This window comes from Meriones unguiculatus, chromosome 8, assembly GCF_030254825.1.
Source record: "Meriones unguiculatus strain TT.TT164.6M chromosome 8, Bangor_MerUng_6.1, whole genome shotgun sequence".
Classification (NCBI taxonomy): domain Eukaryota; kingdom Metazoa; phylum Chordata; class Mammalia; order Rodentia; family Muridae; genus Meriones; species Meriones unguiculatus.
Window position 1 is genome coordinate 21,526,427 of NC_083356.1, and position 25,893 is coordinate 21,552,319.

Sequence of the window (25,893 nt, forward strand, 5' to 3'; positions counted from 1 at the left end):
CATTCCTGGAACGCACACCGTGTCTGCATCCTCATCCTACAGAGGGCACTGAGGCCTTTGGCATTGCTTCAGCAATTCCATTTTCCTGTCTGGTCAACAGGGATCATATACTTTCCCCACACGGCTGGGCAGCTGAGCTGTATGCTCTGACCTGCAATCCCAGCACTCAGGGAGGCAGAGGCAGGCGGATCTCTATGAGTTCGAGGCCAGTCTGGTCTACAAATTGAATCCCGAACAGCCAAGGCTACACCGTGAGACCCTGTCTGGAAAAAAAAAAAAAAAAAAAAAAAAAAAAAAAAAACACAACACCAAACCAAACAAAAAAAATACCTCAAAACAAAAACAAACGATCTTCGGGAGGGCATGGCGGTGAGTAACTTTTATTTTTCAAGACAAGGTGTGTGTGTGTAGCAGCCCTGGCTGTCCCTGTAAACTAGCTCTGTAGACCAGGCTGGCCTCAGACTCACAGAGATCTGCCTGCCTCTGCCTCCTGAGTGCTGGGATTAAAGGTGTGCACCACCACCGCCCTGCATGGTGGTGAATATCTTTAACCCCAGCATTGAGCACCTGAGGAAGCAGAGGCAGGCAGAGCTCTGTGAGTTCAAACCCAGCCTGGGCTACATAGCAAGACTCTTATCTCCAAAAGGAAGAGAGAAACAAAAACAAAACAAAAAACAACAAAAACTTTGGGGGCTGGAGAGATGGCTCAGCAGTATAAGAGCAGCTCTTACTGTTTCGGAGGAGCAGAGTTCAGTTCCCACCACCCATATCAGGTGGCTCACAACTGCCTTCATTCCAGCTCCAGGGAACATCAGGTGATGCCTCTGACCTTCAAGGTCATGGACGCTCACACACACACATACTTACTTTAAAATAATAACCACAAATCTTTGAAAAAGGCTCCATTTACTTGTTTATTCACTGCACATCCAAGGGGAAGGTACAGAGACAGTGCAGAAAAGCGGGTGAGTGCGGGCAGTGCCCGGGTGGACGGGCAGTGGGAGGGGTGTGTCTTCCTCTTTGCCCTCTGGCTGCCACATTGGCAGAGCTGCTAGGGGCCTGGGTGTCCCCACCTGGGAGAACAGCCCGCTCTTGCAGCACCGTGTGCCTTAAATGAGTGGCTGCACAGGGGACTTGGGGCAAGCTTCCTGCTGAGCGCTGGGCCACGGAATGTGAGCCTTTGATGGGAAATGGGTGACTTTCATGTCATGGCAAACTTCCTGCTCTTTTCACAGGCCCATCACGGTTACAAATAGTTCTGTCAAGCAAGCTACTACCTCCCTGTGCTCCTCCACCTACCCCATCCCTTGCAGAATGCTCAGCACCTGGCTGAATGAAACTGACTTACCCATCCCCAGGACATGGCTCTTCTCTGGGTGAGGCGAGTGCTGGGGTACTCTGAAACCTTGACCTTTCACCTCCAGTCCCTTCCAAGGAGCTCTTATATTTTCTGTACCCCACAACACGCCAAAGCTGGGCCGCTCTGATCCAGGCTACATGGGAGGCACAATGGAACAGGGAGACAGCAAAGGAAGGGGTCTCGGGTCAGGCTGGCATTGCCACGTCCATGCTGGGTGATGCTGGGCATGCTGCAAGCCTCTCTGAGCCTTAGTGAAGTCAATCAGGAGGCTTCCTAGGGACTCAGAGGGGATGCAGCCATATCCCTGTCCTTGCTTTCAAGGGGTTGCGACTGTCCTATTCCTGCTGAAGGCTCAGGCAAGACACTGAGGTCTACAGCTGAGCAGCCACGACAGAGGCCCACAAAGTGCCTCCAGGCTGACCTGAGCCCGGCAAGGGTGCCGGTGGGAGGGGTCTTCTCCAGGAGAAGGAACCTTTGCCTGTTCCCGTAAGGGGGCGGTGGGTAGATGTCCTCCCAGCCATCTGGCCCAGCTCTGTGAGGACTCGGTTCTCCAGCCGTTTCCAGGTAGGTAGAGCAGAGTTGCTGGTCCAAACATCCACATCCTCTTCCTTGTCTGGAGCCTGGAGGATCTAAAAATGTTTCGGCTCTGCCTAGCGGGGTAAACAAACACTGGCTTCCCTTGCCCTGTGTACCTGACAGGCCCAAGGCAGCAGGGTGGGCTCCTGTGGGTAGCCTGGACGCTCTCTCTAAGACTCACAGCTCTGAGGCCAGGGCCTCACAGAGGACTAGTCCTCCAGTAGGAGTAGGGCCCGATATGAGGACAAGGCAGTCCCAGTTCTGAAGGCCTAGGATCCTCCCCTCCGTGGTCTGTTTTCCTAAGCCTGGATCCTGGGCTTGGAGGCTGCTGTGTGCACCCTCTATTACTACAAAGGCCGACATTTGCATAGCACTCCTCGCACGTGTGAAGCCATGAAGCCGTTCAAACCCAGGTGGTGGGGGAGGGAGGGTTACTACTTCCCCACCAACACAGCTGCCTGTGAGTCAATCGAGGCTCAGAAAGGTTAAGTGATTTTCCCGAGGCCACCCAGCTACGAGCAGTCGGTCTTTCTCTGGGTTCTGACTTTTTGGCCCCTCCGGCCCTGTAAAATGAATATAGCGTGACGGCGTTCTCTCCCCATCTGGCAGCTCTGAGGCGAAGCAGGCCAGCCACAGGTCTCTTCCCCAGTGAGGCAGGGGATGACTGCCCCACACAGCGGGGCAGCTCATGGGCGTGGCTGTCACGTGGCCCAGGGCTGGAGTGCAAGGCCACTTGTGGCAGGGGGGAAAAGCAAGCTCGCCAGGGATTGTAACTGATGGAGACACAGGGATGGACCCTGGGGAGGAGCCACCTCTTTCCTTGGCATCTGCTAGCTCTAGCCAGGCCCTGGGCAAGCACAGCCTGGTATATAAGATGTGCTGGTTAGGGTTTTTTTTGGGGGGGGGTTACCTGGGAAGAGGATCCCCAATCTGACCTTCATTAGATTGGCTCTTGGAGCAGGTTCTTGGTTAACCTTCAGTGTGGGAGGGCCCAGCCTACTCTGGGTGGTGCCACCCTAGAGCAGATGGGCCTGGGTTGTATAAGAAAAGCAGAATGAACAAGACACAGGGGAGCAAGCCAGTAAGCAGCATGCTTCCCGTTCCTGCCTCAGGTTCCCGCCTTGACTTTTCTTCTTTGATGGGCTGTGATGGGGAAGTCTAAGCCAAATAAAGCCTTTCCTCCCCATACTGCTTTTGGTCACGGTGCTTCGTCACAGCAACAGAAACCAAACGAAGGCCGATGGGTTTCAACGGAGGAGGGCCGAGACCGCTGTACACAGCCAGACAAGTCCCCTTCTTGGGCAAACCAACCCCAGCATGCACTAGCACAGCCACTCAGCTGCTATGGGTCAGCGTGTGTCCCCACTCCAAGGCCACATCCCATTTCTCAACCGACCCGACAGGAGAATCAGATTCCTTCCTGTCCCCAATGAAGAATTCAGGCCTGGCCTTCCCAGGTCTGAGACGTCCAGACCCACCGTGACAATGGGAGGTCAGGATACACCCCAGAGGCCCTGTGCTTGAGTTTTGTATCACATCACCTCTCAGGAAGGGTCTGACATTTCTGCACAAGCTGGCCAGCGTTGAGAGGAAGAAACAGGCTTGATGCCTGCTCATTTATTTACTGTCCCAGCAAATACTTACCAAGCAATTACTGCATGCTGGGAGCCAAATCTTCCTTTCACTCTCAACGCGGTTTAGTGCTGATCCAAGAGCAATGTCAAGACAACGCTGTGGGGGTGCTCCAGGACAGCCTGAAGCGGGTACCCGGCCTGACAGGCTTCCCGGAAGACTGCACCGTTCCTGGTGGGAGGGAGGAGAGGGGAGGCTCCCCTGCAAGCAGGTGCAAGAGAGGATCTCCCAGAATGCACCTCAGCACCTGCAGTCTGAGCGGCCTCTCTCTTGCCCCCATCCGTCAGGACGTCAGATCTCCGGAGCTGGGGTGATGCTTTTCTGAGCTGTCCACTGTGGGTACCGGGAACTGAACTCGGAGAACCATCTCGTTAGTGGGCGCATGCGCGGGCGCGCGCGCGTGTGTGTGTGCACACACACACACACGTCAGGTTATTTTGTTTGTTCGGGGTTTTTTTGAGACAGGGTTTCTATGTGTAGCCTTGGCTGTCCTGGGCCTCGCGCTGTAGACCAGGCTGGCCTCAAACTCACGGCGCATCTGCCTGCCTCTGCCTCTCTGAGCGCTGGCATTAAAGGCGCGCAGTGCCAGGCCTGGCTCTCATTCCATTTCTTAAGTGCTTTACCAGGTGCTCAAGGCCGCCCCTTTGAACAGCCCTGCCCAACCCTCACATCTGTGTGCTCCTCCAGGGTGTGTTACAGAAGATGAACTTTGGAGAACACCATCTTTCAGGAGACAGAGAACCTAGGTGTGTACTCGCGGACGACACAGAAACACTGTGCAAAAAGTGCCCTTATTGGGGGGCTAGAGACAGGCCACTGGCTAAGAGAAGCTGCTGCTCTTCCAGAGGACTGGGGCTCAATTCCCAGCACCAACATGGTGGCTCACAACCAGCTGCAACTTCAGGCCCAGTGGATCTGACGCCCTCTTCTGGCTTCTATGGGCACTGCATGTCCACGATGCACAGACACACACACACACACACACGAGACAAAACACCTATACACATAAATAAATAAAATAATAAGGTGCCATTACTGTCATCATCCCCATCACCTACAGATAATACCACAGCACGGTGGACTAAGCATGTGGGCTCTGTAGCTGGACCCCCGGAGCCCAGGTCAAGGCCCCACTACTGACCGGAACTGTGTGACCTGGTCCAAGCTGCTCAACCCCTCTGCGCTGCAGCTTCCACGATGTTAACACAGGACTAACACACCTCACAGAAGCACCGACGAGGGTGCCGAGGGTCGGCTCAATGGCAGTGCCGTCACCGTGCTCACAGATAAGAGCACAGGCCTTGTTGAGACCGAGGCCAAGCTTCCGCAGCTGACTGGAGGAAGACCTTTTCAATCTCTAAGCCTTTCGAGATAGGAGCTAGCGTGTTGGATTATCTCCACACGATCACACTTGCCATCTTGTCTCCCTGGACCATGCTCCTATGGAGGAGTATCTTTTGTGAACTTCCTGCCAGCTCTGTGAGGAGGGCAAACCCCTTTCACTACAGCGAAACCAACGTATGCATCAAAAAAAAAAAAAAAAAAAAAAAAAAAGACAGAAACAAAGTCCACGTGCACGTGTGTATCCTGTATGCATTCGTGTACAGGTGACTGGAGAGCCTCGGGTAATACCCTTAGAAACGCTGCCCAGCTCCTCTGAAACAAAGTCTCATTGGACCGGAGCTCAGGGATTGGTCTAGACTGGCTGGCAAGCAAGCCCTCAGCGTACAGCTTCCCGACATGGGGGTGCCAGTGTGTACCACTATGCCTGGCTGTTGAGATGAGTCCTGGGGATTGCACTCAGGTCCTCATGTCAGAGTTTTGCCAGCTGACCCATCTCCCCAGACCCCCAACCCAACCTATGAACCCATCGTCACGAAGATGGCCAATGTGGCCAACCCCTTATGATTTTCCCATGCTCCTCTGCAATCCTCTTTCCCTCCAATCGTGTCTGCTAGTTACAGAAGAGGAAATTAAGGGACCACCGGAGAGCTTGAATAACCTTCCCGGAGGTCACCTGCCCCAGGCTACCTTCCAGCCAGTGGGCCGCTCTGCTAGCTGGTCATCTGGTAAAGTGGGTACCTGGAGCCATACGCAGAGAGGCCTGGGAGGCTCTCCCTCTTTCAGCAACCCCTGCCCAGGGCCACAAGAGGCAGTAGCACCACCCGGCGCGTGTGGGGTTGCAGGCTGACATGAGGACCAAGGACAGGCCGCAGAAGTGGAGGAGGCCAAGGTGCCCTGAAGGCAGGAGGCAATGCAGCAAGCCTGCTGGTTTTGGGGTGGGTGCTGGGCCAGCGAGCGAGCGCGTGTGTGACTGTGTCACTGTGACAGTGTGACTGCTGAAGGCAGGGACACAGCAGCTCCCTGAGCTGGGGGTGGAAGGCGTTAACTGTGAGAGTGCCGGTGTGGGTGGGCAGCCTCTGGGCCTGGCACTGGGGGGCACAGGGAGGTAGTAAACACCCTGGCGGATGGCAGCCTCCTGGAGACGCTGCAGGGCTTGGGGGTGGGTGGGGGAGGTGCGGGGGGGGTGCGCGGTTGTGTGACTTTGCAGTTCAACAAATCCAGATTCAGCCCAGGCTGGCATGGCAGCGCTTGCTGTGTGCCAGGCAACAAGCGAGGAGAGGCAGACTCAGCTTGTAGCTGAAGGGCTCCCACTGTGGATCTAGAGCCCCAGCCTTGGGGCTGCACGCTTTCTGATCAGTGTGACATTTGTCCACACACTACTCCGGCCCCCACTTAGAGAATAGATGGTGAAGCACAGAGGGAAAGTGACTTGTCCAAGGTGACCCAGCTACTCGATTAGACAGGAACTGAGTCTAAGCCGCCAGGCTGCAGAGCCCCAGTCCTTCACCACCATGCCTTTGCCAGGTTGCAGATGTCCGGTTCTGGGGTTCAGGGGCCACACTCCTGGTCTTGGTCCTGGCCCTGCAGACATGGCTCTAAACCCAGGTCACTGTGCCAAGGGGTGGGGCCACAGTTCGCCTCCAGTTCTTGCCAAGGGGCTAGATTCACAGCCAGAGGGGCTGCCCGGTTCTCAGAGACCCCTTAAGCTGCAGCCCTCGCCCGAGGACCTCCCTCGGCTCCTGCCCCCTCCCGGCGCGGACTCGGGGCCAGGAGAGGAAAGGCTGTCTCCCTGTCTCCACCCACCTCCTGCACTCTCCCTTCTCCTTTATAAAGGCCGGAACAGCTGAAGGGTGGCAACTTCGGCAGCCGGGAGCAGCCTGCCCGCCTCCCCCGCTGCCTCCCCGAGGGCTCCCCTCCGGCCGACAGCGCCCATCTTTCTCCAGAGAGATATTTTGCGCACACACACATACACACACGCGCAAAAGGGAAAGGAGAGAGAGAGAGAGAAAAAAAATCCCACCCTCTAGCCTCGTTGCAACGAGAAAGCCGGAGCAGACGCAGCTCGAAGCCCGCAGAGGACGCCCAGAGCGGGGAGCGGGTGGGTGGATAGAGCGAGCGTCTGACCCACGCCGCGTCCACCTGTCGGGCCGGCCCGGCCCAGAGCGCAGTGGGCGCGCCGCGCGCTCGGAGCAGCCGTGCCCGCCGCTCGGGCCCCGCGCCAGGGCGCACACGCTCCCGCCCCGCCACCCGGCCCGGGCGGGAGTTTGCACCTCTCCCTGCCCGGGTGTTCGGGCCGCTGCTGCAAAGCCAACTTTGGAAAAAGTTTTTTTGGGGAGACTTGGGCTTGGAGGTGCCCAGCCCTTCGCTTTCTGATCCGGGGGCCCTTTCCCGAAAATGTTGCAAAAAAGCTAAGCCAGCGGGCAGAGGAACACGCCTTTAGCCGGCGAGTGAAGACGAGCCATCGACTGCCGCGTTCCTTCTCCTCCCGGAGGTTGGAGTCCCCTGCGCGCCCCCACACGGCTAGACGCCTTGGCTGGTTCGCGACGCAGCCCCCAGGCCGTGGATGCTCGCGTGGGCTCGGGATCCGCCCAGGTAGCGGCCTCGGACCCTGGTCCCGTGTCCAGGTCCTCCCCAGCCCCCCAGCGACGGAGCCGGGGCCGGGGGCGGCGGCGCCCGGGGGCCATGCGGGTGAGCCGTGGCGGCGGCTGCAGCGGCCTGAGCGCCTGATCTCGGCGGACCCGAGCGGAGCCCACCCTCCTCCCCAGCCCCCCACCCTGGCCGCGGGGGCGGCGCACTCCGTCTACGCGTCCGGGGCCCCGCGGGGCCGGGCCGGGAGTCGGCATGAATCGCTGCTGGGCGCTTTTCCTGCCTCTCTGCTGCTACCTGCGTCTGGTCAGCGCCGAGGTGAGTCGCGACGGCGGCGGCGGAGGCTGGATCCTTCCCCCGTGGCCCCAGCCCCCACGCCTGGCCGCCCCCTCCTCCCCCTGCAGTGAACTTTGGAGCCCTGCAGCGCGTGAGCCAGGCCCTGGGCACTGGGTGGCCCCAAGGATTGGGAGGCCAGGTCCGGGGTGCTGGGCTCCATGGGGAGGAGGCAGGGGGTGGGTTTCTCTCTCCAGTGGACCGACCCAGCTCCCTAAACCTTTCCGCGTCCTGGGAAAGGTGTGTGCTGCCCTGCCCCCTGCCTGAGGCTCGAGCCAGCGCTCTTAAGCCCCTTCCAGGTCAAGGGAGAGAGTGTGAGGTGGTAGCTAGGGTGCTTAAGGATCGAGACCTCCTAAGTCCACCTCGGAACCAGCCTGGGCTTTGGTTCTGCCCAGGACCCGGCTTGCCCTAGAAGTGTGTGTCCTCGAACTCAGGATATCCAGAGACCTTTGGCGAGGGTTCTGGTCCCACCCTAGGGTCTGCTGTGGCCTGGGCACCTTGGGGTCGTGCCGGACGGTCCAAAAGCACATTGTATCTTGGCGCAGGGGAGAGAGAGAGAGACAGAGAGAGAGAGAGAGAGAGAGACAGGCACGCTAGAGAGACAGACAGCAGGCAGGCAGACAGACACACGGGTAGGTTCAGACGCTTGGAGTAGAGAGACAGGACTGGAGGTTGGGGGCGGAACGGGGAGGGGGGGCGCTTGGAGGAATCCAACCCCGGGGGCGGTGTGTGTCTGAGGCCCGGCCATTACCTGCGCCCCCGCCCTGCGAGAGGAAGTAGCCCTCTCTCCCGCGCGAGCGCGGGGTGCGGAGCGCGCGCGCCTGCAGGAGCCTAGCTGCAAGGGCGGCGGGGTACGGGGACGTCTGCGGGAACGCTCAGGTCGGCCCGGCGCTCCCACCCCTCCCAGCCTCACGTAGCAGTGAGTTGGCAAGTCTACCGGGAATCCAGGTGGGAAGGGGGCGGGGCGGGAGGAGGCGCCAGCCGGGAGCCGGCCGAGGGCCGGGAGGGCGCCCTGCCCCCGAGTCCCCGTCCGGCCTCCGCCCGCCGAGGGCCGGAGCCCGCACCGAGTCGACCCCGCGAGCCGGGCCAGCGCGCTCGCCCGCAGCCCGGCGCGGGGGTGGGGAGAGGCGGCGGCAGGGAAGGGGTTAAGGCGGAGGGCTCCGAGGCCGCGGCCCGACCTTGGGCCGCCGCCAGCTCAGGTTGTTTTGACCACGGAGGAGCCGTCGCCGTCTCCTTTTGTTCTCGGGGCTCCTGGAGGGCCTGCAGGCCGCTTGCCCTGGGGGCCCCGCCCTTCCGCGGCCGCCCCCCGCGGCCGGAGCCCGAGAGGGAGTCGGCCTGGCCGCCGCGGGGGCCCCCTCCCCGCTTCGCCTGCAGCCCCCCGGGGCCGCGGCCAGCTGTTGGGAAGGGGTGGGGGGCGCCCGGAGGCCCCCGGCTGCCGCCTCTCCTCGCCGCGCCTCGGGGACCTGGAGGCTGGCCCGGTGCCACGGCGTCCTGGGGACGGCGGCACCCCGCGGCTGCTCTCTGCAGCCCACCCCGCCCGGCCCCCGACTCGCTCACTCACCCCACGCATGCACACTCCTGGCCGGAGGCGATGCTGCGCTCCCGCGGGCGGGCGGGCGGGCGCGCAGAGCGACGGGCACGCACTGAGCCGGCCGGGTCGCGCGCCCGTCCGCCCGCCACGCCCGTGCACACGCGGGGGGACACGCGCGCACGCGGCCTGGGGACACGTGCGCTCACACACCCACGCACGCACGCGGGCACGCACGGCCCCTCTGTACGCTGGGTACCAGGTGCCCGCCCCCACGCAACAGGTGGGCCCTGCCACCTAACCGCCTCTGTAGCTGCAGAATTTCCTTCCTGGGGGCTCAGAGAAGGGCGGGACCACCCCAGAGCCTGAACCGGACTCCGCAGCACCCATTTTTGGCCTGGTTAGGATAGCTTGGCGCCCTTTAAACTTTACCCCTCATTAACGGTTTTCCAGCCACCCCCGCGGGGCCGACGGTGATGCCGGAGTGACCCCAGTGTGCAGGCGTTTTTCCTTCCCAATAAGCACTCATTTGACCTTCAAGACGGGGGCGCTGCCTACCTGACGCGCGTGTGTTCTCAGTGCCCGCCCCTGCCTTGGCTAATCCTGGCAGGGGTGGGAAGCCCTGCGTTCTGACGGGCACTGCTGGATATGTAACATCTGGGTGAGGCTTCCAGGGCCTTCTGCCATCCCAGCGTCCTCCAGCACCACCCCACCCCACCGCTCCCAGGAGTTATTTGCATTTTGGTTTGGTTTGAAACTGAACCTCGCTACTCCATAGACTGACTGACTACCTCTGGGATCCCAGGTGCGCTGTGCTTTGCAGTCGTCGAATGGCTTTATTTCAGTATTAGACTGAAATCAGGAGGCATGTCCCCATGGGACCGGCCCAGGCAAGCTCCAGATAACCAGTACAGGGCAGGCGGGGTTGAGGGGACCAGGTTGTGTGTTGATGGCGGGGTGGGGTTGTGTGTCCATGGAAGCGCGCTGGTAGCGCTGAACACGCTGCTCAGGCCCCATCTCCGTCTCCATCAGCTGAGCTGGCTTCCCAGAAGGTGACTGTCATGTGACTATCTGTCTGCCTTAGCACCCTTCTGCCGGGAAGGAGTGGAGGGCCCCACAGCCACCAACCACCCAGTCTCCTTCTGGTTTGCTAATGGCCACGGGGGCAGGGGAGGGGGAACCCATTTGCTGGAATCCCCCTGCCTGGAAGTGTGAAAGTCAAGGTCGCATAGATTTTTGGAGGCCCCCAGGGCAAGAGTCAGGAAGTACGTGTGTGGAGGAATCGACCTCAAGGTGTTTGTTTGGGGTTCAGGACACCCTCCCTCTCTTTGATACTCTTTCTGTGGCATATTTTCTTTCGGTTTTTAGAATTTGAGACAGGGTCTTAGGTCGTCCAGGGTGACCTGTCCCGTGTGTATATGCAGATGGGTTTGAACCCTTGCTCTTCCTGTCATCATCCCTGGAGTTGAGGTGTGCACTACCATGCCTGACTGTGACAACTTCTCAAGTTGTGGTTTATTCCGCTGTCTGTTACCTGCTTTCTTCCATGATCCGCAAACTTTTCGTCTTGGTTCCCGCTGTATGGATGGGGTGCTTGTAGCCTGAACAAATCACCAAATAATTACGAAAGAACTGTGAATGGGGGGGGGGCCCAGCTTTATTTCTTTAGGTTTTTCCTGTCCTGGAACTTGCTCCATAGACCAGGCTGGTCTTGAACTCTCGGAGATCTGCCTGCCTCTGCCTCTGCCTCCCAAGCGCTGGGATTAAAGGCGGGCACCACAGCGGCCAGCTCTCGGGTGCTTTACTAACATAGCCTGGATGAACCCCTGGCCCCTGAGGGCAGCCACCCACAGCACAAAGCCTCTGTAGCATCTGGCTTGTAAACCTGCCTCTCCCCATCAGTGAGAGATTAGATTATACTTTTCTTTGTTTTGGGACCTAGCAAGCAGGCTGGGCCTCAGTTTCTCCTACCTAAAATACTGAGCAGAATGGACTCAGGCAATGCTTTGAATAATAGGGGAGGTGGCTCCTCTTGAGTTGAGGTGGGGACAGTGATTGCAATGGGCCACCAGGGTGGCGCATCTCGGGGACAGGTCCTTTCTTCCAGCCTTGACACTTCTGCTGGGCTGGGCAGCAGGGCGAGGGGGAGGGTGAACAGGGGAGTCCTCCCAGGAACCAGGAAGGGAACCACCGGGTAGAAAAGCTGGCTCCTCAGGCCTCCGCATTGTGCCCAGAGAGCGCTTCTTCAAAGAGCTTGTCTTTGCCATCTCATCTAAATAAGGCCTGAGACGCAAGCAGGCAAGGCCCTAGGAGGCCTCATCAGCTTCTGCCTCTGCCAGCCACAGACAACGCCCTGGGTGCTGGGCGGAGAGCCCATCTCCCTCATTGCAGTGGCAGCCGGCTGTGGAGTATGTATCTCTGCCTGTGTGTACACGTGTGTGTGTGTGTGTGTGTGTGTGTGTGTGTGTGTGTGTGTGTATTGGGGCCCAGGTGGAGGGTGGGGTTCAAGCCCTTTTGATGTGCTAGCCTCGCTGAGAGCAGGTAGCTCACCTGCCCTCGCGCTTGCTCGTGCCTCCTGCAGCTGGCTTTGGGGGCAGGGCAGGGAGGAGGCTGTTTCTCTTGGCTGCCAGGCTGGCTCGGCCCCAACTGCTTCCACCACGCCACACCCTTGCCCTCCCAGGAGCCCCAGGCCTGAGATCTGGGGCAGCTTCTTCAGGCTGTCAGGTTTCCTTTCCTCTGGGTGGGGGTAACCTGTGGGGGCCCACCTGGAGGCCTCCAGAATCTGTGGCGGAAAAATCAGGCTTGAGCCGCTTCCTATGTCGGGCGGGGGTAGGGGTAGGGGTGGGGGTGTCACAGACAGATACATGGACTCTGTCTGCAAACAGGTGCTTCAGAGAGTCTCCCCAGAGCAGTGCATCCTGGAGTGGACCTCAGGCTAGATGTTCACACCCCCGGACCCGGAAGAGACCCGTCAGCCCACGGGGCACCTGGTGGTGTCGGTGTGGGGCTAGGTGCCATTTCCTGTGGCCCAGCGTGGGGGCTAGTGCAAATTCACACCCTGTCCCAGGGGACAGCAGCTCTCCACCCACCCGTCACCATCCTTGGAAATGTTCTGAGTCAGGACATGTGTGTCATTTGCTGTCCTTGTAGGAGCCATATGAAAGAATTGGTGATGGTGGCAGTGACAGCTTGTTGAATGCCCTTCATTTGGGGCTGCTCTACTGTGTACAGTTACACTTACCGGGAACCCCAGGACCTGCTGTGGTCAACCCCACTTAAAGGACGAAGAAGACACCCTTGGTTCCTTTTTTGGTGGTACTGGGGACTGAAGCCAGGACCTCACCAATGCCAGGCGGCAGTTCTGCCACCGAGCTACACGCTCAGGTCCCTTTCTTTTTCTTTTGTTTTTATTTCATGCCGGGGTATTGCTGAGTTTCCCAGGCTGGCCTTGAACTTGGCGATCCTTCTGTCTCAGCCTCCCGAGGAGCTGGGATGATAGGCCCATGCTGTTCTGTCCAGCTTCGAAAGTAAGGTTGTCACGGTGAGATTTATTCCGAGCACCCTAGTTCCCCCCACGTGGGGAGCCCTGGCTTTCTCCTGTCGTGCTCTTCTCACCTTCGACCTTGGGGGTGTTGGGGGCCACTAATGCCGTATCCTGTGTGGCATCCTGTACATCAGCCCTGTATCCTGTGACTAGTGTTCCCGCCTCTATGACACCGTGTCAGTGTCCCGTGGGGGTGCCATCGCTGTAACTGAGGCCATTGCAGTGAGATGGGATGGGGACAGAGAGCCAGCAGGCATCTGGAGCGGGACCAGTGGCATCAGGGCAGGGTGGAGCCCTGCTTGAGCTGTTGCTGGTGGGCCAGGAGAGGGTAGGCATGCTGTGCCCTGGGGGGGGGATCCACCTCTGCCACTGGCAGGTCACCTAGACCTGTGGCTGTGAATTCATCTCCCTAAGCGTCAGTTTTCCCGTCTGGAAGATGGGGCTAATGACAGTGTCTGCCTCAGGGCTGTGCTTGGTGCGGAATTCTGTGCCGTCGGTGTCTGGTATGAGGGATCACACCTGAGGGGCCCTCACAGAGAAAGGGACGGTCTTTCACGTATTTTTACCAGTATTTATTGAGCACCAGCTGAGCGCTTTTCCTACCTCCACAGTCTGCATCTGGGGTCCTTCCCCACTCAACCTCAGGGGTAAGATTGCTTTCGTATGAGGGGCTCCGTTACTTTGTGGCTTAGGCTTGGGGTGTGTGCCAGGTCTGTCCAGGGCTCAGCCTGCTTTGCCTCAGGGGCAACTCCAGCCATCCTGCTGCAGACATTTCTTACTCCTTTGGGCAAGCAGGCCACCTTACACATCCTGGCTATGGCTACCCTCTGCTCCTTCTGTCACCCCCTGGAAGAATTAGAATGGAATCAAACGTTTCGTAACCTCCTTGAAGAGCCAAGACCAGGGACAGGCAGTGACACCAGCTATCAGCCACACAGCCGACAGTAGCAGTGTGAGGCCCGGAACCTAAATCTCTTGAATACCAGTTCTGCATTTGATAAAACTCAGGGCAGTGGCCTTCTCTAGACTTGCTTCAGACCAGCGTCTAGACACTGTCCTGCACATCTCTGCCCAAGCGTGACACCGTTGACGCCAGGGGCCACCAAGCCCCCACCCCCGCCAGCCTCTCCTTCTAACCTCTAACATCCCTGGGATACCAGGCAGGTTTACAAACTCCGTGACTGAACAAAGTGACCCAGATGCTAAATGAATGAGGTTGCAGGAGCCAGATTTTGAAGTGTCACGCCTGCCCATCCCTCCCCTCCCCCCCCCCGTCTCTCTAGTTCTCTAGTTCCTAGGTCGACTTTGAGGACCAGAGGGCATGACTGGACCCCTGAAGAGCTTTTCCTAAACATCACCACAAATGTCAAGGACCACAGAGGTTTTTTTTGTTTTTTGTTTTGTTTTGGGTGACACCGGGTCTCTCTCTTAATGTTGCCCAGGCTAGCCTGGAACTCCTGGCCTCAAAAGATCTTCCTTGCTGCTATGCATGGTGGCACACCTGTTTAATCTCAGCACTCAGGAGCAGAGGCAGCCATCTAGGGCAATGTAAGACCATGTCTCAAAAGAGCCGAACCACCATGGCCAAAGGCAACTTGGAAAGGTTCTATTTCAGCTTGCACACCACAGTCCATCACTGCGGGAAGGTAGAGCAGGGACCCGGAAGCTGGAATGGAAGGAGGGCCATGGAGGAGGACCACTCACTGTCTCGCCCCTCACGGCTTGACAACCTTCTTTCTTATACCACCCAAGGCCACTGGGCCCTCTGTCAGTCAATCAAAATATATCCCAGGCATGCCCACAGGCCAATCTGATGGGTGCATTTTTCTCAACTGAGACTCCCTCGTCACAGTTGACTCTAGCTTGTTTCAGGTTGACATAAAACTAGCCAGCACACAAAAAGATCTGCCTGCCTCAGCTTCCTGAGTAGCTTGGAACCACAAGTGGGCCCCTAGGCACCATGCATCTGGCTCTGATACACATAGCTTTTGAGGAGAATACACACACACACACGTGTGCACACACACCCTTGTGGGCCAGGGGTGGGAGCCTCTTTTCTACCTTAGACAGTGAGAGAGCAAGCCCTCATCCCATACACAGGCCTGTGCTCAGTTACTCAAAGCTCCTATCTCAGGGTGGGTCAGTGGGCATCTTTCTTTCTCAGTCCAGGGAAACTGAGGCACAGAGTCGTTTAGTCTTCTCAACTTCTCTCAAGCCTCGTGGTCTCGTCACAAGCTGAGCGAACAGTGGCGTGCTCCTGGGCGTGCATTCACAGTCATGATCCCAGGCTTCAGACATGCTGTGGCATCTTGTGCCTTTCCATTGCCCCCTATTGCTAGGGCATTTTCCAGTCCCCTCTGCCCTCACCTCTCCCTTGGGCCTCTGGCACCAGGCCCCCGAGACTCCTGTGACCGTGGGGATGTTCCGGCTGTATGGGTGTGATTGTGGGACCTGCGGTTTCCCCGGAGGAAGCTGGCTTGTAGCGAGGCCTGTTAAGGTTCTAACTAAGTTTCAAGTGCTTGGTGACAGGCCAGAGGGGTTCTAAAAATAGAGTTTGGTTGGGCATGGGGCATGGGTAAGCTTTCAGGTTTCCCGGTCGGGCCTGAGGATTCCCTTATTTCCTCTTTGGCAGGGACTAAGTCGGTAGGGCTAGGACACACGGCCTTCTGAGACCACACAACTCCTCGCAAGCGTTATTGCACACCTCTTGGATAGGGAGGCTGCAGTCCACACTTCACTGTAGCCCCTGCTACATTGGGTTTGGGGCCCCTGGACAAAGGATGTTACCTGCTTGAGCCTCTGCCTTTTTTTTTTTTTTTTTTTTTTTCTGTAATGCGGTAATAATTAGGTCAGAAGTGTGAATGTGTGTGTGTGTGTGTTTGTGTGTGTGCGTGCGCATGTGCAAGATTAAATCTTAGCTACAAGTTGTGGAGGGAATAGTAGAAAGAAATGAGCTTGTTGGAGTTTCTCCAGGGTCCGTGATCTGAGGGGGAGACAGGTGCAGACAGGCCGGTGAAGCTGGGCACCAGCCTGGAGACTGTGGAGGACTGGGGTGGAGCATCTCAGCCTGGTTTTAGTTAATCGAGCCTTTGTCCCCCCCCCCGCCCCCCCTCGACTTCTGGATCTCTTCTCCTCCAGCCTTACTTATTTGTTGTTTGGGGGTGGTTAGGGGAGAGGCTAGAGAAGGCGTGTGGTTGGCAAGAGAGCCGTGCCCAGTGAGCCTTCACCGAAGTTTACCTGGTTCCTGGTGTCTGTCTAACAGGGGGACCCCATTCCCGAGGAACTCTATGAGATGCTGAGTGACCACTCCATCCGCTCCTTTGATGACCTCCAGCGCCTGCTGCACGGAGACTCCGTAGGTAAATAGGACCCTCCTCCAGAACCTCAGTGCTCGGGCAAAGTGGGGTGGGAGGGTGGGAGGCAGGCAGGGACCACCACCACCCCCCGCCCTTGACGTAAGGGAACTAGATCTATGGCACTTCCCGCCAAAGGTCTGGCCACACCTCCCCAGGGCGGGGCAGAGTAGGTACCTGGGACGTGGGGTGTGGCTGAAGCAGCCCCCCACGTGCAGCTCTAGCTTGGTGCAGAGGGCGGGGTTCCTGGAGTAGGGCCGGCAGAGAGAAAGCACTCAGGGCACGTGCTGAGTTACCTGTGCAGGTGTGGGCCCAGCTGGAGGGTAGGGCTATAGGAGTTAGCTCCCTGTCTGTCTGGCCCAGGGCCTGGTCGGTCTGCAAGGTCTCCTGGGGACACCTGGCCGGGACCAGCTGGCAGCCCTGCCCGTGCCCAAGAGTGCACTGGGCAAATGGGCACGTGCTTGGTGGCACACACGTGGCGGGGGGCCGGCAGGCTGGGCTGGGAATGTATTTATAAATGCTGTCTTCAGAGCAAATTCCATTCTATTCTAACCTCTGGCCTGGTCCCTGGAGCCCTGTTCAGCATTCCCCCAGCCCCCCTCCCTGCACCCTCAGGCCCTTGTCCCTCTGGGGTCCTGTCTCTTTGTCACTTTGTAATCCTTGCCCAGACGCTATCTACGGGGGAACAGCATTTCCTGCCTTTGTTTCCTCTCTCCGTTGGGCCCCTGGCTCCTTCTCAAAAGCATTCCCGGGCCCTTTCAATACCAGCAGGGCTGGGGGGTGGCAAGGCAGGCAGGAGGGGGCCCCAGCTGGGCCCACGTATTGTTCACCAGGGCCCCCACCCGATGTCTCCCACCCGTGCCCGGCTGGCCAACCCTGGCCACACAATGGGGCAACTTCCAAATTTAGCTTTCTTGCTGTTTCTTTCCAAGGCGCTCTGCCGCCCAACTCAGGCAGCCCCTCCACACCCCTGGTGGGGGTCGGGATCTTGGATGTGAGGCTTTCAATAGCAGGCCTGTTTCAAGGCAACCATGTGGCTATTTTTTTTTTTTTTTTCCCTAATCAACTTAACCTTTCCACAAAGCACATCTCTCCCCATCTCCTCCTCACCAGGGACATTCCAGAGATGGCAGAGCGAAAGGAAGGGAGTAAAGGACAGACAGACAGGCTGACGTGGTCGACACTGTTGGGCTGGACGGAAGCAGACTAGTCAGTCAGTGGCGAACTGCAGGACAATTTTCTCCAAACAGAATCCCCGGGATCCTAGAAGGAGTGGCAGCTTTGTCTTTGATGGGACCAGTGGGCTGGGAAGATAAATGAGCCCCCAAGGTGCCATAAGGAGGTGGCAGAGGCTAGCTTCCAGCCTCCCTCAGTTCATTTGCTGCTCCTCACCATTGAGGGACAGAAGGGACTAGCAATCTTCAAGATCAAGTTCAAAGCCTCCTGGCCACACTCGGCTCCAGCGCTGTCAATGTTGGGGCACTTGGGATGGAGATGTCACCAAGGAGAGCTGGTGGCACTGAGGAGAAAGGACTCCAGTTTAGAGAGGAGAGCTGTGGCTCCCGACAGGAAGAGGGCCAAATCTTGGAGACAGAGAAGCCCAGAATGATGAAAGCTGAGGAGAGAGGCTGACCTTGTGTGGCAGGCACTGGCCCTCCCACCCCGGTCCCTCTCCACTCTTTCTCTCCAGACCAGAGGGCCATTGTCAAGGCTCCAGAAAGCTGTGCTGGAGCTGCTGCTGGCCCTGAGGGGATTCTGGGAATTTCTCCATTCAGCACTTCCTATGGGAAAGCTTTAGAGGGCACTGGGAACAGGCCTCCAGTGCTCTGGGCCCCTGCTCCACCCTGAAGGCTGAGGAGGGTTCGCTGACAGTAGCAGAGGGCAAGGGTTATTTTTAACTCCATTGACATGGGTTCTGGCCAAAAATGGGGCTAAAAAACCCAGAGCGAGGCTGGAGGCTCCCAAAAGATGCAGTTAGGCCCCGCCAGCCCTACTGAGCCACGGGGCTGCCCAAATCTCTGCCTGCTTGCCTCCTCAGAGCCGGGACCCTCAGGTTTAGAGGATGCAAAGGGCAGGGTCTCAGAGTGCAGAGAAGCCACCCTCCACCCGGCTTGGATCAGCGTGTCTGACTGAGCTTTCCCTTGCAGATGAAGATGGGGCCGAGCTGGGCCTGAACATGACCCGAGCACACACTGGAGCCGAGCCAGAAAGCTCATCTCGAGGGAGGAGGAGCCTAGGTAAAGCATGGTCCATACGTCAGCTCCTCAAAGGGTGGGATCCAGGGAAGAGAAATCAGGGCACACCGCCAGCCTGGATTGGGAGTCACCCCCAAGATCCCTTCCTCCCCCACTGTTAGGGCCGAAGCAGGCGTGGAGCTGTCTCTGAAGTTGAGTTACTGTGCCCTCTGCCTCATGTCATGCTTTCAAAATAGTAGTTTGGGTCCTTTTTGTTTCTGAAGCAGGGTTTTGCCGTGTAGCCCTGGCTAGCCTGGAACTCACTACGTAAAGCAGACTGGTCTCGGTTTCACAGAGATCTGCCTACCTCTTGCCTCCCCGTTTACACTCGCTGCTTCTTCACACCAGCCCTGGGGAGGTATGGTTAACCCCACTCCATAGGCCTCGAAACCAGGGTGGAGACACTGGAGTGGAAGGGCTGAGGTCAGGGCTTTTTCGTCAGCACTTGAACCCAAGGTCTTCAGGGTGGGTCGTCTGTCTGCTATGGCCCAGGGCTGCACTGTGGCCCAATGCAGAGGCACCAAGCAGAGCTCAGAACTCCTGATTGCTCCTTGGAAGAGACCAAGCCAAGAGACCCGTAGGCCTTAGAAAAGCCTGCCAGGGTGAAGCCTGTGGCCTCCTACAGTTTTCAAGTCACTGGAGATAGACCTGGCAGAACCCACAGGTCTCCAAGCCCACGTCTCCACCTGTAAACCTTTCCCTGTCGGTGAAGGAACACTTACAGGCTTCATCCACCTTCTTTCCCTGGGCTCAGGGAAGAGGCGCAGCTCTGCTGTCACTCTGTTTCACAGATAAGGCTTTGAAGGAAAGGCACAGAAGAGCAAACCAGTTCAGCCAGGTGTGGTGGCACATGCCTGTAATCCTAGCACTTCAAGGACAGGGGCAGGTCGGGTCTCTTGAGTTTGAGGCCTTCCTGGGCTACAAAGCAAGTTCCAGGAACAGGGCTACACAGAGAAACCCTGTTTCAAACAAACAAACAAACAAATAATAATTAAAAACAAACAAACAACAAAAGACCAGTGTGAAGCCAACAGCATAGCAGTGTATAAGGTCTCACATAGGACAGTCAGAGAAGAGAGTCAGCTCCTGACAGGCCTCCTTCCCCCAGGCTCCCTGGCAGCCGCAGAGCCTGCCGTGATCGCCGAGTGCAAGACGCGCACGGAGGTGTTCCAGATCTCCCGGAACCTCATCGACCGCACTAACGCCAACTTCCTGGTGTGGCCGCCCTGCGTGGAGGTGCAGCGCTGTTCCGGCTGCTGCAACAACCGAAACGTGCAGTGCCGGGCCTCGCGGGTGCAGATGCGGCCTGTTCAGGTGCGTAGACCCAGCCCCGCCCCCTGGCCCGGCCCGGCCCACCCCGGGGGGCCTCCCGGCTGCGGCAGGTTGCAGAGCTTTGCTGGGTGTACCGGCTCCTTCCGGAGAGGGAGGCTCCTTGGGCGCCAACTCCAACGCGTCTCAGACCATAGTCACTGAAAGTCCGAGCCCAGGATGTGCCTGGGTGTGAAAGGCTAAGTAATGGACCCATGCCACTTGCTCTACGGGGACACAGTCCCATAGTTCTCTTGTCTTCAAACATCTATGTTCAAGACTCTGGTTGGTGGTGACACGGGCCTTTAATCCCAGCACTAGGGAGGCAGGGGCAGGCAGCTCTCTTGAGTTTGAGGCCAGCCTGATCTCCAGGATAGGAGTGAGTTCCAGGACAGCCAGGGCTACACAGAGAAACCCTGTCTCAACCCTCCCAAAAAAAGAATGTTCAGGTCCCCTTAATGCTCCGTCATACTCAGGGGCCCCTACACTTTGGGATTTCATCTGTCTCTTTGCAAGCTTTGTCTTTAGTGAAGGTGGCCCAGAGCGTCCTCCAGGTGGCAAGCTCTGTAGGAACCAGCCCCCGCAAAGGCAAACGACCCAGCTCTGTGTCCACTTAGGGATTTCTTGGAAGGAGTGGGACACAGATGCTAGTCTGTAGGAGGAATTTAGAGGCCCGGGGAGGCCCAGATGTCTTCTAACTCGGGATGGACGGGTCTTCTGTACCCTGGTCAGCCTCCCCTGGGCACGTGGCACAGATCTCAGTACCGTCTCCACTTGGTACACTGGCTGCGTAGCCATGCTGTCTTTCTCTGGCCTCTTCCTGTGGCCTGTGCCCGGTCTCCTGCCTATCTTCCATTCCCGGCCTATCCCTGTGACCCAGAGTACAAGCCACGTGCTGTGCTTCCCCACCCACCTCACCGTATCTTCTGTCCCCAGCTTTAGGGATGGACACCTGACAGCTGCCTTCCCCTTCCAGCCTCTCTGCTAGATAAGGCCTCTGTCACTTCCTTCCAGATAACCATCTCCCTGCTCTGCTACAGCCCCTGGCCTTGGCCGGTGCTCCAGGAATAGGACCCACAGGACTCAAGCTCTACCCGGAAATGCCTTTCTCCCACTCTGGGGGGTCAGGGTGGCGGGGGTTGCTACAGCAAAGCTGGAGGCCGGGTCAGCTAGGTCGAAGGGCTTGTTTTGATGGAAAAGCTCTGAGAGGGGCAGAGGGCAAGGCCTTGCTATTGTTGGGTCCAGAGCCCTCCCTCGGCAGGCAAGCCTGGCTTTTGGCTTTCGAGGAAAGACTAGCGCAGGAGCCTGCCAGGCCCATGACACTGCCCCTGCACAGGTGGCTCCTACAGGGGAGTGCTGTCCATTCTGCCCTCCAGGTGAGAAAGATCGAGATTGTGCGGAAGAAGCCAGTCTTCAAGAAGGCCACAGTGACCCTGGAGGACCACCTGGCCTGCAAGTGTGAGACGGTAGTGACCCCCCGGCCTGTGACTCGAAGTCCTGGGACATCCCGGGAGCAGCGAGGTAAGCCACCTTCCTGGGGGCCGCTCCGGGGGGGCTCAGCTCACAGCTGAGGAAAGGCTGGGGCAGGAGGCTGGGGAGGGCGTGCTGTGGGTTGGCTGTTCGCCGAGCAAGCCTGAGGAGCTCAGTTTGAATCGCGGCATCCACGTGAAAACCGAGGCACGGTGCCTGCCCTCCTAGTGCTGGGTGGGTGGGGAGAGGACAAGCCCAGCTCTAGGTCCAGTGGAAGACCCTGCCTCAGAAAATAAAGATGAGGAGCAATAGAGGAAGACATTTGACGTCAGCCTCTGGCTCCCCGTCCACACATAATGCTCGTGTGTGCACGCACGCGCACGCGCGCGCACACACACACACACACACAAATTTAGACAGAGATCAGATACTTGTATACTTGTCTGGTTACATTTGTTTGAGACCTTTGATATCACTGAGAACAGTCCGGATTCTTCACAGCCCGAGAGGAGGCTGCAGCCCAGGCCTTGCCACCAACCAGTCCCTTCACTCGTGACACCTCCTGGAGACACACAAAGTAAGGGCTGGGCACCCATACAGCTGGGATGGCCAGGTGGCTCTAACACATCCGTCAGGTGACTCGTAGCTTTGATCCCACAGGTGTCAGACAGGTCGGTCTGAGTTGGAAAAGTCTCAGAGGTTCCCTGTCTGTAGTGGAGGTACCACTGCGGTCCAAAGATGCTCAGGCCTTGCTCCAGGTCACACAACCCATCCTAGGCCACTGGTGTCCTGAAATTCCCCTTTTCGGCTCTTCCCTCTCCTGGGCAGCTCTCTCTGGCTTTTGCTCACCAGCCTTACCATCTATAGGAAGAATGTTTTTTTTAATTCATTAATTTATTTTTACTTTATGTGCATTGGTGTTTCACACCTGCCTCTGTGTCGGTGTGAGGGTGTCGGATCTTGGGAGTTATAGTTGTGAGCTGCCATGTGGGTGCTGGGAATTGAACCCAGGACTTCTGGAAGAGCAGCCAGTGCTCTTCACCACTGAGCCGTCTCTCCAGCCCCCCACCCCCACGCCCCCATAGGAAGAATTCTTAAGTGTTAGTGCTGGAATACTGAGGGGCTCGTTTCCAGGTTCATTTCTGGTACAGCATAGGTCAGGGCTGGTGTTTTGAAATTCTTAGGCTCACACCCCTTGCATTCGTGAGTTGTGTGTATTGGCTCGGGCTTGGCCCAGCCTAGCCTCCTGCATGTGGCCTTTGGGGCTCAAGCTCTCTGGGGGATTTTTCATGGCCCTCCTGGGTATCATCCCTACAGGGACTCTGAGCTCCCCAGAATCTCTATACTGCAAGGAGAACTTTGCACTCAGAGGAGCCAGTCTGAGCCAGGCAGACAGGCATCGGCCTCCCCAGCTGTAGGCCACAGACTCTCCAGTGGCTCCCAGAAATGGCTCGCCCTCTGCCTCGCAGACCTGGCTTCCCAGAGCCCAGGGGGATGGGACGCTAGAGTCAGCAGGCCCAGGGCTCCCAGGAGCTGACAGTTGGACTGAGGGTTGGAAGTGTGAAGCACGGATAGATCCCAGGACTTCAAACACAGCTCTCTGCCTCAGTTTCCCCAACACTGTAGAACAAATAATACCCGCTGTGGAAATACAGGAGCATAGAGTGCCAAGAGGTCACTGCTGCTTTAAGAGAGGTTAAGTGACTTCCTCACAGTACCTGGAAGAGCCCAGGTTTGGAAAGGAGCTGATTGAGCTATGGCCCAGCCCTTCATCCTTCTTCACAAAGTGCCCAGGAATTTGAGTGACAGGCCCAGCTCCAAGGAAAATCTGGTTCTGGCCTAAAGCCCAGTGGCCTCCTCATCTTGTGGCTGGAGGAGCCAGAGGTTAGTGGCAGAGGTCTCAGTAGGAGCACTAGCCAGAGAGATGGAGAGCAAGGGGTCACCGCAATGGCTGGCCAGCACTCACGCTGCACCGTGACTGACCCTCACCTTGCAGCTCTGCGCACCAACTAGGCTCCTTGGATAGCTCACTTGACTTTGCTGCAGTCTGGCTGTGGCTGGGAGTGGACAGTTACCCCTGTAGTGTAAGAGAACCGGTCCCCAAATGACCTCTCCAGCCAGATCTTTCATGTGGTGAGAGGGTGCCCAAAGTACAAAGGAGAGTTGTGCCATTCCTCTGAAGATAGGTGGCTGGTCGGTACACACTGCCAACAGGACCTCCTGTTGGGTAGAAGGATCCAGAGCCAGGGCACCTGCAGGAAGTGGAAAGATAAGTCCCACAAGGCTTCGGGGCCACATTGGAATGTAGCCGCCCCTATCAGGCACAGCTTGGCCAGCATGCTACTGTGTGGTCCCCTCCCCTCCCCCATGAGGTGGGTCATCCTCCTGCCTCACTTCCAGACAGAGAAACCGAGGCATGGAAAGGTTCAGTCACGTCCCCAGAGTGCACACCTGGTGAGCAGTGCGGCTTGGCTTTGACCTCATAAAGTCCGACCATATGACTGACGAACACTTTTTCTTCTTGAGCAGCCAAGACACCTCAGACGCGGGTGACCGTCCGGACGGTGCGAATCCGCCGGCCCCCCAAAGGGAAGCACCGAAAATTTAAGCACACGCGTGACAAGAAGGCACTGAAGGAAACCCTCGGGGCCTAGGGGCACCGGCAAGAGTGTGGGCAGGTGAGGACCTGGCGAGAAAGCCAAGGCTCAGACCCTCCCTGGCTGTGAGTTAGACTCGGGGTGAGGGCCCCGGCAGGGACATCTGCTCCCCTCAACCCAGGCATCCCTGAGGTTTCCACTGGCCTGACTGTGCCTCAGCCTCTCTGAGAGAGGGTGCCTGCCTCATCACTCTCTCCATCACTCCTCCATTTTGGTGTTGGGGCCCTCTGGAAGTCAGCATGGTGGCAGGAGCCACAGTTCCTTGTCTTGGTGTGAGCGCCTAGGAACCAAGGCAAGCCCCTAGGGCCATCTCTGACCCTGTATCCCTCTTCTCTGCCCACAGGGTTATTTAATATGGTATTTGCTGTATTGCCCCCATGGGGTCCTTGGAGTGATAATGTTGTTCCCTCGTCCGTCTGTCTCGATGCCTGATTCGGACGGCCAATGGTGCTTCCCTCACCCGCCTGCCCGGCCACCTCCACCAGCAGCAGTCAGCCCGCCCTGCGGCTCCAGAGGCAAACAAAGGACTCCGCTCCATGCTGCTTCTTCCCTTGACCCCAAGAACCTGGGACAAGTGTTTGGGAGCCTCACCGGGGACTGTGGACTGGTCCCGGGAGCTTGGCACTTGGCCTGAGGATGTCTGCATGTCCTGCCTGGTTTCCTGGAGCCCTGGCCAGCCAGCAGGGAACACTTTCAGGCAGGCTAGGGTCCCTTGTAGTCCCGTGGCCAGGACCACATGGGAAGCACAGACTGGAGGAATCCTCATGGCACCCAGACCTGCCACTCACCTCTCCCCGCCCCCTCAGCCCACAGCGGCTTTTCATTTTATAAGTATGAAATCATGGAAGACATGAACTCCTCTGGGCAGATGGCCACACGCCTTCTCTGATGGATTAGAGGTGCAGCGTGCTTGTGACCTGGGCCATGTCCCCTGCCTCTTTTCACCTCCCCTACATTTACTTCTCTTTCATTTCTCTACCTCCACTCAGTCTTCTTCCTCATATGCCCTTCTGTCTGCTCAGCCACCGAGTGCTTGGATCTTGACTGAGGCTCTGAATGACCCTGTCCTTCCTCCTTGGGGCAGAAAACATGTCCGTTAAGGTTGTGTGGGATTATGGGCAGTGCACGTGGAGAATTCTGTGCATACCCTATGTATGGCCAATTTGTCTATTACGGATTTCTGGCAGATGTAGGTCAAGCCTCAGAGGAAAGGGAGCCTTGCTTCTATTTCATACCAAGGCCCTGTGTGGACGGGCTGTGTGTGCCCTGATCCAGCCTGAAGCTCAGCGTGAGCCTGTGGTGCTGGGGGAAGCAACGCTGTTTTTTGTTTTTGTTTTTGCCCATTGCCTCCACTTCCTGGGTCTCAGCTCCAGCTGTTCCCATCCTGGCAGGTGTGGGACACTAGAAGATCTCCAAGGGAGGGGCAGCCCTCACTGCCCTCTCAGCCCTCAGCAAGATTGAGGTGATGTGCCCATCTTCCCCCTCACCTTTCCCTGCACTTCTCCCCCTCCCCCGTCCCAGGTCTGCTTCCTTTGTAAAGTCGGTGATTATATTTTTGGGGGCTTTCTTTTTATTTTTTAAATGTAAAGTTTATTTATATTCCGTATTTAAAGTTGTAAAAAAAAAAAAAGCCACAAAACAAAACCGAGTGAATCCTCCGGAAGTCTGTGTGTTGGCATCGGGCGTGACAGTTAACCTTTCCGTGTTGGCAGGATGTGCCAACAGCTTGCTACGGGTTCCTTTCACTTGGGGAGGCTAGGCGCCATCGGGCGTCCTCATGTGCACACACAGACACACACTCTCATGTGCTCGTGCACGTTTGGGTCTGGCTCCATCGCAAAACCTAACACCTGGGCCCCTGGACCTGCTCCCTGCGATGGACTCGGCCCTAAATCTACTGTGTGCCTTTAGGCCAGTCGCAGCTCAATATGGCCACGGAAGATGGGAAGGGAGGGGACTGATGGGAGC

At 57.7% G+C, this 25,893-nt stretch overlaps 1 protein-coding gene across 7 annotated transcripts; it reads left to right on the forward strand.

Annotated features, from left to right (window-relative positions):
• The first annotated feature begins 6,694 nt into the window (after window positions 1-6,694).
• Window positions 6,695-25,578, forward strand: Pdgfb (platelet derived growth factor subunit B). 7 transcript variants are annotated; one of them, XM_021652429.2, is made up of 7 exons: window positions 6,695-7,816; window positions 16,166-16,262; window positions 18,404-18,493; window positions 19,599-19,804; window positions 21,175-21,319; window positions 23,798-23,946; window positions 24,269-25,578. In XM_021652429.2, the coding sequence occupies exons 1-6, from the start codon at window positions 7,754-7,756 to the stop codon at window positions 23,920-23,922; spliced, it is 726 nt and encodes a 241-aa protein (XP_021508104.1). In that variant the 5' UTR covers window positions 6,695-7,753; the 3' UTR covers window positions 23,923-23,946; window positions 24,269-25,578. The 7 variants fall into 7 exon arrangements, with proteins under 7 accessions (XP_021508104.1, XP_060245007.1, XP_060245008.1 ...); XM_060389024.1 differs by lacking the exon at window positions 6,695-7,816 and adding an exon at window positions 8,602-8,750; XM_060389025.1 differs by lacking the exon at window positions 6,695-7,816 and adding an exon at window positions 8,621-8,758.
• The last annotated feature ends 315 nt before the right edge of the window (window positions 25,579-25,893 follow it).

Excerpts from the sequence above, each read along its gene's own strand:
- Pdgfb (XM_021652429.2), top strand. The coding sequence starts at position 7,754 with ATGAATCGCTGCTGGGCGCTTTTCCTGCCTCTCTGCTGCTACCTGCGT. Across the intron at positions 16,263-18,403 it reads GCTGCACGGAGACTCCGTAG|ATGAAGATGGGGCCGAGCTG; the intron begins GTAAATAGGACC and ends TTTCCCTTGCAG. Across the intron at positions 21,320-23,797 it reads GACATCCCGGGAGCAGCGAG|CCAAGACACCTCAGACGCGG; the intron begins GTAAGCCACCTT and ends CTTCTTGAGCAG.